We start from the raw sequence: 14,198 nt of genomic DNA, 5'->3' as shown, positions 1-14,198 counted from the left end.
TTGCCTAAGGAAAGAATGAGTGGCAAAAAACTTACATCATTGGTGGAATTAAAAAAATAAGGAAAATGCACAAAGAAAATATTTAAAGCATGCATTTCTAACCAGTTAGCATTTTTGTGCCCATGTGTCATTTAAAAAATTTAGAGTAAAATTGGGATCATGAAGGATGTAACATACTATAGTCCATTGTACTTTAACATCATATTACGATTATATCCCTATGACGTTGCCAGTTTGAAACACGTTGTGATGTCATCGTTTCCACGCTATGAATTCTCTCAAGTTTATTTGAGTAGTGATAGAGTGGTGCACATTGCAGGTTTTCTCTGTTGCTCGTCTTATGATTGTTTCCCTAATATTAATTTCTGAAATTTGTATTGCTAACTCCGAATTTAAACACTTTTAAAACTTTTGAAATACGCTTCCGAATTTTCCTCGGAAAGACTGCAGTGGTATGTAATTTTGCCAGTGACAGAATGTAACAGCAACTGTTTCCAGTCAATTTCCAGGGGATGATTATAATTTGGGGGCTGACGGTAAGCCTGAGATGAGAAGGGAATCATAGTATTGCGTTGTTACGTTAATCTCCATTGAATATCAAAGCAAATTAACATTTTTTTCTCTATTCTGTTTATTTTGTTGTTTCCATTTTAATTTAGTTTGTGGTATTTCAGGCTATTGAGGTATATTCAAATTTTATATATCCAATCATTACAATTTTCCTTTATACTTTCTTCCTTTGAAGATATGCATTAAGAAAACTTCTCCTGGCTTGGAGATGATAAAACATTAATATATTCTATTCCTTTTTATCATGAAATTTAACTCTTTCATCAAAATATTTTTTTATATTTGGGGTAAGATTTTTTTCTCAAATATTAACCAACTGCTTTTGAGTTTTTATCTTAATCGTAGTCCTTGTCCAGGTGCTTGAAGGGCTCCTTTGTTAAATACAAACCTTTATTCAACCCAAGATTTTTGTGCTTTCTGTATTCTTCCTTTGATCTGCCTGTCATGTTTTTTTTAATCAATACCAAAACATTTAATCATCATTGCCTACAAGAGCTTTTTCTTATCTGTGTGGGAAAACCCTTGTTAATAGTTTTTACTTTTTATTTTGGGACATTCTTGCCATGTATTCTTCCAGAGGGGAATTTGTTTTCCAAGTGTGAAAATCCCCAGTGGTGTTCTGATTTCCTTTGCTTTGATAGACTAATAGGAGGAGAATCAATGTCAAATGGTCGTGGGCCTTGCTTTCCCAGAATTTATTTACGTGTTCCTTGCTGTCTCTTGGTCCTGGGATTTATAACATAACCCTTGGGATATTTATTATTAATTTCATTCTCAGATATTTTATAGTTCTGTTGCTATTGTGAATGGAATTTTTATTATACTTAATAATTTATTTTGCTAGCTTATACAAAGAAAATTGATTTTTGTATATTTAATTTGTAGCCTGTCTGTTTACTCAATTGTTGCCTTATATCTGATAAATTCTTTCAGTTGATTTCTTTGGTTTGTTTTAGGATATAATCAGTCTTCAAATAATAATAGCTGATTCTTCCTTGCTAATATATGTGACATTTTATTTTTTTCTTATCTTATTGAATTGTTTGGGTCATGCCAAATAATACTGGTGAAAGCAGGCCCTAGTTTTGGCAACAGTTTTAACAAGGACTGTGTTAATGTCAAGTACAATTTTAACAATTGGTTTTACATAAGCATTTGGTGCTGTTATTGATCATAATAAGTACTTACATAATATGCAGTGGGCCAACCACTGATCTCAATTTATGTATTAATTCACTGAATTATCTCAGCAGCTCCATGAGTTAGATGTAATTATGCTATTGCAATTATTATTTCCATTACATAGATGAGGAAACCAAGGCACTGAGAAGTCAAAGGGTTTCCCCAAGACCCTGCAGTTACAAGTGGAGCTAGGACTAGAAGCCCAACTTGGGACTTATATGGGTCTTGGGGCCTGTGTTTACACCCACCATGCCAGGCTGTCTTTTCAGGTTTACAAATAATTCTGTGAGGCTCATATGAGATGACTTATATCAGACATAGATGCATCCATCTAGAAGTTCCTGCTATTTTCTTCTGTTCTCTGCCCTTTATCTTAATATGTTATGTATATTAATACCTATATTACCAGATTTCCTAATGATACCGTCATCATGCCATTCTTAAAAAATACCCCCTAGATCATGTGTTTTTTATATATTTTTATTTCTGAACATAAATTACTTTTTCTTGAATTGAGACATCTATCTATCATCTCTCTATCTATGAATTTGGCTTGCTGCTCTGTTTATGTGTTAAAATTACAGTAAGTTTTTGCTATGAGGATTATGTTAATATTTTAAAAGAAATTATGAAGCTTGTTTATGATGTGGTTTGCATTCAATGCTTCTCCTTCTCTCAGTTTGTCTTCCTGAGGCTCTTAGCCATAACATTTTTGAGGTGCAGCCCTTTCTCTTCAAAATTATATATATCTTGCTCACTGTCTTAGATATTAGTATAATGAATAATTATTAGACTGTTTAGTTATGTATAGGGATCTCAATCCTTTTTCCTTTCTTTAATTATATTCCAAATACTTGGAGATCCTATTTGATATGTAAACCCAGATATTTTTTGGACCGTAAGTGAATACTCTCTTCCTTCTCTTCATCCTCCTTTCCTTCCTTTTCCTTCATCTTGGCTTCTGCTATTACTACCATACTATCTGAGTCTGAAATTCCAAATGGGAGCATAGCACTTTTCCCTAATTTCTTCTAAAATTCCTATTAATATTTAGCTCATCATTTTTTATCTAATCTGTTGTGTCAGTCAGTTTTGCATTGCTATAAAGGAATACTTGAGAGTGGGTAATTTCTAAAGAAAAGAGGTTTATTTGGCTTACAGTTCTGCAGGCCGTATAAGCATAGCCACAGCATCAGCTCAGCTTCTGGTGAGGCCTCAGGGAGCTTTTTCTCATGGCAGAGATGAAGCGGGAGCAGGCATGTTGCACGGTAAGAACAGGAGCAAGAGAGAGAGGAGCAGGTGCCAGGCACCTTTAAACAGCCAGCTCTTGCATGAACTATTCACTCGTCCCCATGGGGAGGGCACCAAGCCATCCATGAGGCATCCACCTCCATGACCCAAACACCTCCCACCAGGCCCCACCCCCAACACTGGGGATCACATTTCAACATGAGATTAGGAGGGGACAAATATCCAAATCATCATCTACTCTTGAGATATTGGAAAATTCCTTGAAGTTGCCTTCTCTGTAATATTTTATTTTCTACATTGAACAATCTAACTCACGATTTTGGCTTTTAATTTAGAAATTATATTTTTCTTTTCTTTTCTTTTTTTGAGACAGAGTCTCGCTCTGTCAACAGGCTGGAGTGCAATGGCACGATCTTGCCTCATTGCAGCCTCTGCCTCCTGGGTTCAAGCAATTCCCCTGCCTCAGCCTCCCAAGTAGCTGGGACTACAGGTGCATGGCACCATGCCCGGCTAGCTTGAGACGGGGTTTCGCCATGTTGGCCAAGATGATCTAGATCTCCTGACCCATGATCCACCCACCTCAGCCTCCCAAAATGTTGGGACTACAGGCATGAACCACTCCGCCCAGCCTAGAAATTGTATTTTTCATCTCAATAGTGCAGTCACTTGTAATTTCTTATTGTTTCCTTTTTGTGCCTTTTAATGTACGCTTACCAATGCAATATACTCATTTCTTTCAGGAAATATAAACAAACTTCCCAGATTTTTCCCATTTCTGGCAGTAAATCTATTTCATAAAAAGACATTTGCTTGGTATCTTCAGAGTGGCCCCCTTTTATCTGCAATATTTCTTCATAGATTTAACATCTTTCCTCTGTGCCTGTTTACAAAGGATATTTAGTGATGCTCTGTTTTATAAAAAGTGATTGCCAGAGGTGCTTGTAAGACTTTGGGGGCAGATACTAAACCCTATTCACGTATAACTTGGGTTTTGTGACAAAGACAGAGGCCCACGCAAGGTCTGAGGATTGATTTGCTACCATCACACAAAGGCAGGACCTCCAGAGATGACAACTGTGGTCACTGAATTAGTAAAGCCAAAATCTGCAAAGGGACAATGTGAGCATATTTGACTTTTTTGGCCATGGCTTTGGGTAGAGCAGTAAAAAAAGGGCAAAGTCTTCATTCATAATTTCTAAACACAGCCCTATTTTCAAGCAGATTTGGAATCACAAATCAAACGAACCTGTAGCCCAAAAGACCTCAAGCCAAAAATGCTGTCTACAGTGGTCCCTGATTGATAGAGTCCTCAAATACTTAGGGGAGTAAAATAATAGTTCCAACTGGAGAAAAGAACACTAAAACCACGCTACAAAAACAGGCTTTAATGTTCAAAAAGAAGTTTAGAATTTTAAAAATTGTGAAATAATTTAGCAAACATGCCTACATTGTTGACACTTAATAGAAAAATCAAACTAATGAATGATGCCCGGATACACTGCGTATGCAGGAATAATCAGGTATGGTAATATAAAATAACCATGTTTATACGTTTTTCAGAAACGTTTTTTTTTTTTTTTTTTTTTTTTTTTGAGACGGAGTTTCACTCTTGTTACCCAGGCTGGAGTGCAATGGCGCGATCTCGGCTCACCGCAACCTCCGCCTCCTGGGTTCAGGCAATTCTCCTGCCTCAGCCTCCTGAGTAGCTGGGATTACAGGCACGCGCCACCATGCCCAGCTAATTTTTTGTATTTTTAGTAGAGATGGGGTTTCACCGTGTTGACCAGGATGGTCTCGATCTCTTGACCTCGTGATCCACCCGCCTCGGCCTCCCAAAGTGCTGGGATTACAGGCGTGAGCCACCGTGCCCGGCCAGAAACGGTTTTGAGATGAATAAGTTTACAAGTAGATTCAGTCTAGTTGGAGAAAGAATTATTAATATGGAACAAAATTTGAAAAAAAATCAGAATTTACTAGAGTTAGACAAAGTAATAGAAAATAAGAAAGTAAGGTTAAGAGATGTGGAGGACAGAGGAAAGTAGAACACATGCATTGAATATTAACTTATCTTTGATTTCCTTGACAGAGATAAAGGAGAGGCGATATTCAAAAAGATCATGGATGACATTTTTCTAGAATTATTGAAACATACTAATTATCCTGTCAATAAATTCCAAATAAAAGAAATGAAAATAAATGTAAACCTACTTCAGAAAATCCAAGATAAAGAGAAGATCTTAAAAACTGCTAACCTGAATTCCACCATTCGTTCGTAGGCATATATAACTTTTAAAACATTTTTTCCAAGTAGCAATCATTTCTTAAAGTTTTCTTTAAAATGTTTTAAATATGTGGATATTTTTCTTGATGAGATTATAGATCCCTTTCTTCTGCAAAGGCTTATGTTTCCTTGGCAAACTATGGCAATAAAGTCTGAAAGAAGCGTGTGTGGAAGGGAGTGGGGTCTGAGGATCGTCAGCTTTGCTTTCATTGCCAAACCTTTGGCATAAATTGTATGGCTGCATGCTTTGTACCTTGATTTCCTTCAACTTTATTGAAATCATGAACATTTTTCATATTGCTAAATGGTGGTTATAATTATAATAGCTTCCTTATGGTCCATCAAATTTATTCCATTACAATTTCCTTAATCATTCCTCCCTTGTTAGTCATTTATGCTTTTATTTCCCTCAAATTTGGATCATTATAATGTAATACTGTCATAATAGACATTTGTATGCCTATAGCTTCTCTTTTATTTTGGTTCAGTTTTAGGGAGGGTTCTCTGAAGTGACGTTACTGTGTCAAATGTTATGGAGCCACTGCCCTGAAGCTGTCAATAAATCTACACTTCCCCCAGGTATTTTCATATGTGCCGGTTTCAGCATGAGGGTCACCACTAAGTATTATAAGTTTGGAATATAGGCCAAGTGCCGTGGCTCACACTCGTAATCTCAACATTTTGGGAGGCTCAGCCAGGTGAATCGCCTGAGGTCAGGATTTTGAGACCAGCCTGGCCAACATGGTGAAACACTGTCTCTACTCAAATTACAAAAATTAGCTGGGCGTGGTGGCAGTCATCTGTAATCCCAACTACTCAGGAGGCTGAGGCAGGAGAATTGCTTGAACTCAGGAGGCAGAGTCTGCAGTGAGCACAGATCATGCCACTGCACTCCAGCCTGGTCAAGGAGAGTGAAACCCCAACTCAAAAAAAAAAGGAAAAAAAATATATAGTCTATCAATATGCAGAGTGTAGAAGGCATTTTTATTTAAATAATAAAATGGAACATTTTCCCACATTTGCTTAATAATTTTTTTCTCTTTTGCTCACCAATTATCAGTACTTAGGCTATTTAAACATCTTTTTGGACCTGATGTTTGTCTTACAGATATCTAACATAGATATTCTTCTTTTGTGGTGAGTTATCAAGAAAAGCTGTTAAAAAACACATAGAGGGTTGTGCTGGTAAGCTTTGCTTACTAATACTACGCATAGATAGGGACCTATATTTCCTAGTAGCATTGGTGTTAGAATACTAGGGTGTCAGCCACTGTCGGCTTGCTTGACACTCATTTCTAACCCTCTTCTCTTTTATCTTCCTCTTCTAAAGAGGTTGAACAGGCTGCAACATTCAGTGACCAGCCCATGGTAAAGGCGGAGGTGGTTTTATTATAAAGCCTGGCCAATAAAATATAAGCAAGAGTGTGCCGGTGCCTTTTCCCCACATTTTCTCTTCGTTTTTCTCAGCTGAATGATGTGCTCACTGGAGACATAGCAGCCACCATGCAAGCAGATTGAAAGAAAAAGAAAAGAGACAGCCAGGAGAATGGCAGATAGTGTGGCCTTTATTTTATTAAATTGCTGAAATAATGCCATGAACCTTCTACCTTTCCCTCAAATTTATTTTTGTGCAAAATAAAACCTCATTTAAGTCGCTATGGTCAGACTTTGTGTTACTGTCTGGGGAAAAAATTTCTAACGCAGACATCTGAGCTGGGTGGGAAGGGAGTTGGATCTCTATTTTTTTAATTTTATTGCGTTTTAGGTTTTGGGGTACATGTGAAGAACATGCAGGATTGTTGCATAGGTACACACATGGCAGTGTGGTTTGCTGCCTTCCTCCTCATCACCTACATTTGGCATTTACGCTCACTTTTAAGCGAACCCAAAGCCAGTTTTTTCATAAACTTTATACTGTGAACCCATGGTAACTGACCAAAATGGAGGTTGAAATTTCTAAATTTTCTTTGTTTCCCAGTTTATATCCAGAGATATGAATGAGTCTCCTGAAGCCAAAATAAAATCAATTTTATTTTTAATGCTCACAACATTTGGCAATGGGCAAACAAAATTTAGAGGCGCTCACATACCCCATACCCAGAGAAGTCAAGTTGCACTTGACAAATACATCACGCATCTGAGAGATAAAAATCCATCCATGCCTCTCCACATCCACGCATTTAGAGCCATTATTGATCCATTTATCACATACTGAGGATATGTCATTTGACAGGTATGTGCTTCATGGCAGATATGTAAAGGAAGAAACATACAGCAAAGTCTTTGTCTTTAAAAAGTTCTCTTCCATACCAGTGATGGGGTGTGAGAGGAGGTCATCTAGATGAACAAATATACTTAGCCCAGAAGTTCAAGGCTGCAGTGAGCTGTGATTGTGCCACTGCACTCCAGCCTGGGTGACAGAGCAAGACCCTGTCTCTAACACAAAACAAAACAAAAACAAAAACAACACTCAAATATGTTTTATACTGTGTGAGAGCAAAAAGAAAAAAGAGAGTAGTAAAGAGAGATTAATAGTGAAGGGCAAAAATGGAATATAAAGGCCTTGCCCAAGTCTCCAGAGCCAGTAAAGTGGTACAGGTTCCTTTAATCAAGGTCTTCTGGACTACTTGTTACAATGACAGCCATGACCTGAAATATGTGGGCCAGCATCTGGGTCATCAAATTTTTTTACATTATAAAATAGTATCAATTTAGCTGTTATTGTATAGAAGTTAACTGGTATGAAGGAACTGTCCCGAATTTATCAGTATGAGGTTTATTTTCTCGAAGGACTCCTTGTAACCTCTACAGAGCACCTGTTATGTGTCTGCCGGAGGCTGGAATTGCAAATGTGTATGTGAGTGCTCCCGCCCCCGAGGGCCAGAGTCCTGCTCTCATTTCCCTTCACTTTCTTCCAACCAAGCCAGCCATTCTAGAACTGTATAAAAGTGACCTAGAAAAAGGGCTGGGGAGAGAATCAGACCTCAGTGCTTTAGAAAAGAGATTCTGAGATTTCTCTAAAAAGTGATATTTTCTATTGACTAAAGAAAAGAACAATTTGTTCAACATCTGTTTTTCCCTCCTGACTAACTTCGCTCAACTCTGAAGTAATGTCTCCTTTCTTTAGGAAAACAGGTGTCAAAACATGCAGCAAATCAAGTTTTCAAACAGCTGAAATAAACTTAAGGATTTTCTACCTTTTTAATAATTTTAGCCAGGAATTCTTTTGTGAGGCTTATGATTTTCCAGTTTGGAAGTCTGTTTCTCCTTGGGGTGCTTCTGAGCAATCTTTTTGAATTCTTATTGTCCCATTCCCATCCTCCATAATCAATTACTGTTATTTGGATGTGAAAAATCTATTTTTAAAAAATGATCCACTATTGATTATTTTTTATTTCGGTCAAATGTGCTTTATAAACAGGAAGATCTCAGGACCACATTGAATTCTATCATATTAAACATCTTTATAGGAAGAGAGAAAGATAAATTGAGTGAATATTGATCAATATTGTGGGGACTTTGAAACATTACTTGTTACCAGATGCTTAGGTATGGAGGGGAGAATTATGATTCCATTTTGCAGATGAGAAAATCAAGGCAAATAGAGTTTACCGAGCCCAAGATCACACAATTAGAAACTAATGAAACCAGGATTCATGCTTAGTTCTGATGTAACTTCAAAAACCACACACTTTGTGGCTCACCACAATGGTGTCTCTCTAGTCTGAGGCATTTTATGTTGTGTAGTCAAGCTTGAATTTACGTATTAGCCTCTGGTACTTACCAGCTGCTAGGCCTTGGATAAGTCACTTGTATTCATGAATCTGGATCCCCTTATCTGTAGAATGAACAGTCTATACCTCACAGGGCTTTGGTAATGATCCAGTGAGCTAATGCAAATGAAAGGGCTCAGAAGGGCACCTGGCATGCAGTACGTGATTAAGTTTTGTCAATTCTTATTATTATCTGTTTCTTCATGAATTATACTAGAATACATGTTATGACTTTGTGCATATCTGAGTACAGCTGAAGAGGGACTTCTAACTGAATACTAGTTTTTTTTCTTTAAAGTTTCAGTATTTAGTATTTATATATGAAAGATTTCCCCTACTCTTCACCATTGGCTGATAAATTCAGGGGAAGGAAAAGGTATCTCTTAGTAAGATGGTTTATGAACTTTTGTTTCAGCAGTAAAAACCCTTTTTAAAAATACAGGTAAAGCATTGCTGCTTTGACCATGGTGTGGGAAGGGGATGGACTCCTGGATCTCCATATACCCTCATTCCCTTTACAACCCCTACCAGCTCATTATTGTCATGGGGGTACTTCTGGGGAGCCCTGGATGTCAGCATCACGCAGACTGAGAACCACCAACCCACAATGCACAAAAAAACCCACAATGGACAGTGACTGACAAATATAATTAATTTTCACTGCAAAAGGCCTGCGTGTAGGAGTCCTTCTTCCCAATCTCAAAGTATCACCACTCAGCTCCCATTATACATTGCCACAGTTAATGCTTTGTTTAACTGGCAGGGTCTACAGTTTGGTACCAGAGAACTGGAGGAGATGGGAGCCATGTTCTGCTTGGGCCTCCTCACCCTGGAGCTCAAATCTGCCAGCTGCAGCCATCAGCTCCTCACTCAAGCTGCAACTCTGCTGAGTGCTGAGGAGGAGGCTCTGGACCAGCACCTCCAGCGGTAAGATGCTCCCAAGGGCTCAGAAAAATCTGGACCTTGGTGTTTCCATTGCTGAATATCTGAGTAATGAAAGTCGAGTGGACCTAGGGGGTCTTTACACAGAGACAATATGGAAGAACTGCCAAGTAAAGGTAGGTGCAGTCACGCTGTACTGGATGACCCATACCAGGGACATCCTTGTTTCCTGCTGATGATAAAGAGGACACTGCCTGTTTGTACACACATATGCAAATATAAAACTGTATGTATTTAAATATATTTCCAGTTAACACATTTTACTTATGATAAAGATGTGGCTTGGTGACACACACAGATATCTACATGCACTTATATTTGCCAGTTATGTGTTTATATGTATACAGATAACATTTTTGGAGCCATTACTCAGCAAAAAAAAAAAAAAAAAAGCAGTCAAATTGACAATATCTAGGCACCTGGAGACAAGAAATGTTTTACTCTTCCCATCTTCAAACAGCATCATTCCTTCTTGGAAGATGAAGAAAACCACCTGGAGATGATTAACGCATTGGCTCAGAGAACCGGACTCCCAGCCATGGCAGGGAAAGGCTGGATCTCTGAGAACCGTGGGGATTATTAATGAGCCAAGTGAGGGAGAACAGTTGTCCAAATGAGCCCTTTTGATTTTCTTTCCTGTAGAAGAATATTTTAGACTTGACCAAAACAAATTCAGGGGGCAAGAGGGGAAGAAATAATGGGCATGTGAGAGGAGAGGGGGTGGACAGGACTCCAAGAAGCCCAAGTGGGCTCAGTCATTGCCCACCCTTTGAGTGTCAGAATGGATGGGGAAATTGAGCTGTTGGGGAAGTGTCTGCTGGTAAATGAGGAGGCATCTGGTCATGCAGTTCATGTCCAAAGGCAGACAGCAAGCCATTATCAAAACTGATGCCATCTTATTTCTGGCTCATTTTCATGAATTTTCCTCCTGCTCCTGTTAGGCTGCCGTTGTCGTGTGACTTCTTACTGAGTGGCTAGTGAAGCCTAGAAAGACCTAGCAGTGTGCCTTAATACTGCATTGGAAGGCTCTGGTTTTTCTGAAACTTCATTACCTAAATGCAATAATTAACTTGCTCATCACACCGGGCTGTAGATCATAGACTATAGAAACTTAAATGAGTACAGGGTTCTTTTCTCCATAAGTCTGATGCCACTGATATATTTTGACATCACAGCCACTTCTGCCTGCCCCTGCTCCTTTCAACACTCCTCAGTGTCTGAAGGCTTCATGTGTTTGGTCTCACTGAAAACACCAAAGTGTTTTCAGACTCTTCCTCTGACAACAAGCGCTTCCACCTGCCAGTATGTATATTTCAACTTATCTTTTCCTTTAAGCCATCTTGGGTGTAGGCATGCCTGAATTTTCTTTCTTTCTTTCCCCTTTCCCCGCTCTCTCCTCTGCCGCTCATTGAGGGAAGACTGAGCAGGACTGGCTTTGCTTGCTTTCGTCCAATTGATTGCGCCCGCCTGTTTGATCCAATGCAGTGAAGATTAGTTGCCTGCAAACTGGAACAAAAAGAAATCTATCAAAGAAACGCCTTTTCTAATTCAAGTCTAAAGAATTTGATGTCAGGCTTCAAATACAGTGGCTGCTCTATAGGTTATCATAAAGAGCTAGTATTATTTGCCCCCACCCCTCCACACCATTTCACACAGCCGTGAGTTTTTTCACTGCATCCTGTCCAAGGGTATTGAAGCTAGAGGTCCTCCCATGACCTCTGACCCTTCCTAGGCTGGTGCAGCTTCCTAAAGGCAAGATACCTGAAAACAGGGTGTGATTAATATGTCTACTTTGAATAGATTTGAATTAAGTTTGACTGGCATGGAGTTTGGTGGAGATCAGCAGGAAGGAAACTGCCTGTTTCACCCAGACATTTGTATGGTAATATATTTTCCTATTTGTTACGAAGCAGTTGACCACACAGATTGTGATTCTTGCCCAAAGGACCTAAAGACTACATGGTTGAGAGGGCAATTACCCTGAACATTGCTTGACCCCCAAAAATATTCCAGCCAATAAGCTTATGGTCATGAAAAGATGACACAGAGAACATTTATAAAATGAAATCTACTGGTTTAAAACCATCAACAGGTTTTGAGTAGCATTTGATTAGTTTCTGATGAATAAAGTTAAATCCTGAGATGTAATAATCAGCAGAGTGAAACCTAAGAATTTTGTTAGTATCAGGATTCTTACTGTAATACAAAGAATGTAGCCAATGTTTGTCAACACAAATCTGTGTATGTTTTAAAGAGGAAACCTCTTCCACCCTCCTCCATTCCTGCCTCTTTCTTTAGCATAACAGGGTTTCCAGCATCCTATAAGCTTTGTGTTGTTGTTGCATAGAAGAAATTATGAATAACAAGGTGGGTGAGGGGCTCTGCTCCAAAGGTCTGCCCTAAAGAAATGCAAGGATGTGGTACTGCATCCTCTCCTAGGTCCGCAGACAGCCTTAACTCCTGGGGGTGATCAGCCAGGAAGACAAAGTGTGGCTGCACACTGTGGACATCATGTTTCCTGACAATAGGTTTCATGCCTCATTTACCATAAAAACAATTAGAGTGTAGTCAGCATCCACAGAGCAACTCACCATTTCTCAAGAGCAGAGGACGGGCAGAGATAGCGGATGTTTGCCTGGTGGCTGACGCTTAAAATGAAGTCCATGCGTGCTTTGTGGTGGATTTCCTTCGTCAGCCCTCTTCTTCCTAGTTGCTCATTTCAGAAATGTCTGCGTGCTCCTGAAGGCGTCTTTTGATATTTCCTTTCCTCTTCCTTTCTCCTTCCTCTCAATCTTATTCCTGGAAATAATGGTGTGTGCACTGCAGGAATGCTAAGCTGCTTCTTCAGAGGAGCTGTTTATCCATTGTGACAGGTCTTTTGCAAAGTCATTTAAGTTGTGCCGAGTCAGCCACTGTTTGTCTGGATTTGTATCCCTCCACTGCCTCTTGGTCTTCTCCGTCGAGCCCCCACCTCCATTTGTCCCTCCATTAATAACTAGAGAAAGCTAAAGCTCAGCAATGACTCAATACCCTCCGTGTTCTCCGAAATTATAGTCCTGTGTGCTTTAGCCAGGGCTCACCTTCGTACCTACATAAACTAGGTTTGTTTGGTAAAACAACACTAAAAGAATAAAAATTAGACATAGATCTTAGAAAAAAATGTTTGATAATTCAAAAGGTGCTTGATTTTCCTTTTTAAAAGCACAATTTTCTTGTTTCAAAAGAGAAAATGAAATTAGGAAAGCAGTAGATGGTATATATATAATATTTACATATTACAGTTTTACTATTGAATCATTTTGTAGTTTTAAATAATCCACCTTTTCTCACTGATTAGTAATGCCAGTTTATTATGTAGTATATACACATGCATGTACCTGGGTATATTTTTTGGATTTATATTCTGTTCCATTAGTCTGTCTGCCGGAAACACATAGATTTTAATACTGTAACTTTGTAATCTAAATGCATGATGCTGCAAACACACCTCATTAGTATTAGTTTAAAAATGTGTTTTGCTACATTTCCTTCTTTATTTTCACTGATACACCCTGTAATGAGTTGTTAGCTGCCAAAACCTAACCAACTGGGATTTTAACTCAGGTAATATTAAAATTATAGATATTTTGGGTCTATTGACTGCTTGCCTATGTTACTTTTATAAAATTTGATATTTTTATTCACTTATACAGATCTGCTTTGGTGTTCATCAGTACTGTAGGGATTCCTTAGGTATTCTTTTTACGTAGTTCCTGAATATATTGTAATAAACTTTTAACTTCAATATTTTAAAAAATTTTGTTAATCTAAAAAGTGTATTTTTTACTACATTGCTTCTAAGTGCTTGTTTTAGTTATGTAGAAAATTTCTGGGTTATATATGTATGTTTGTTTGTGACTTTAACAAACTCACTGGTTATACCTGAAAGTATTTTCCATGGATTTTCCTATTTTTCTAGATAGAAAACAGTATCATTTATACATTTTGACCACTGGCTTCACGTACTTCTTTTTCTTATCCTATGACCTGGGCTAGAGTTTTGAGACCAATGTGTAAGGCTGAGGATTTTATGAGCATCCTCACCATAAACCTAACTTCAAAACGAGAATGACTCTGCCTCTAAGAATTAAGTGAAATGGCTCTTGGTTTGATGTTAATATTTCATATCTTCTTCATTATTATTTTTCTTAGCTTATTAA

General features: G+C 38.3%; 1 protein-coding gene across 1 annotated transcript in view; it reads left to right on the top strand.

Annotated features, from left to right (window-relative positions):
- LOC116539496 (cytosolic carboxypeptidase 4-like) overlaps positions 1–13,176 on the top strand; it is a 435,628-nt gene extending 422,452 nt beyond the window's left edge. Inside the window, exon 17 of the mRNA XM_032262484.1 lies at positions 9,821–13,176. Coding sequence (XP_032118375.1) covers positions 9,821–9,988 — 168 coding nt within the window. The 3' untranslated portion in view covers positions 9,989–13,176. The remainder of the gene's footprint in view (positions 1–9,820) is intronic.
- Positions 13,177–14,198: the final 1,022 nt, after the last annotated feature.

This window comes from Sapajus apella, unplaced genomic scaffold (genome assembly GCF_009761245.1).
Source record: "Sapajus apella isolate SASKATOON/1434 unplaced genomic scaffold, GSC_monkey_1.0 scaffold129, whole genome shotgun sequence".
Classification (NCBI taxonomy): domain Eukaryota; kingdom Metazoa; phylum Chordata; class Mammalia; order Primates; family Cebidae; genus Sapajus; species Sapajus apella.
Note: the sequence above shows the minus strand (reverse complement) of the source record. Positions and strands in the feature narration are given on the sequence as shown.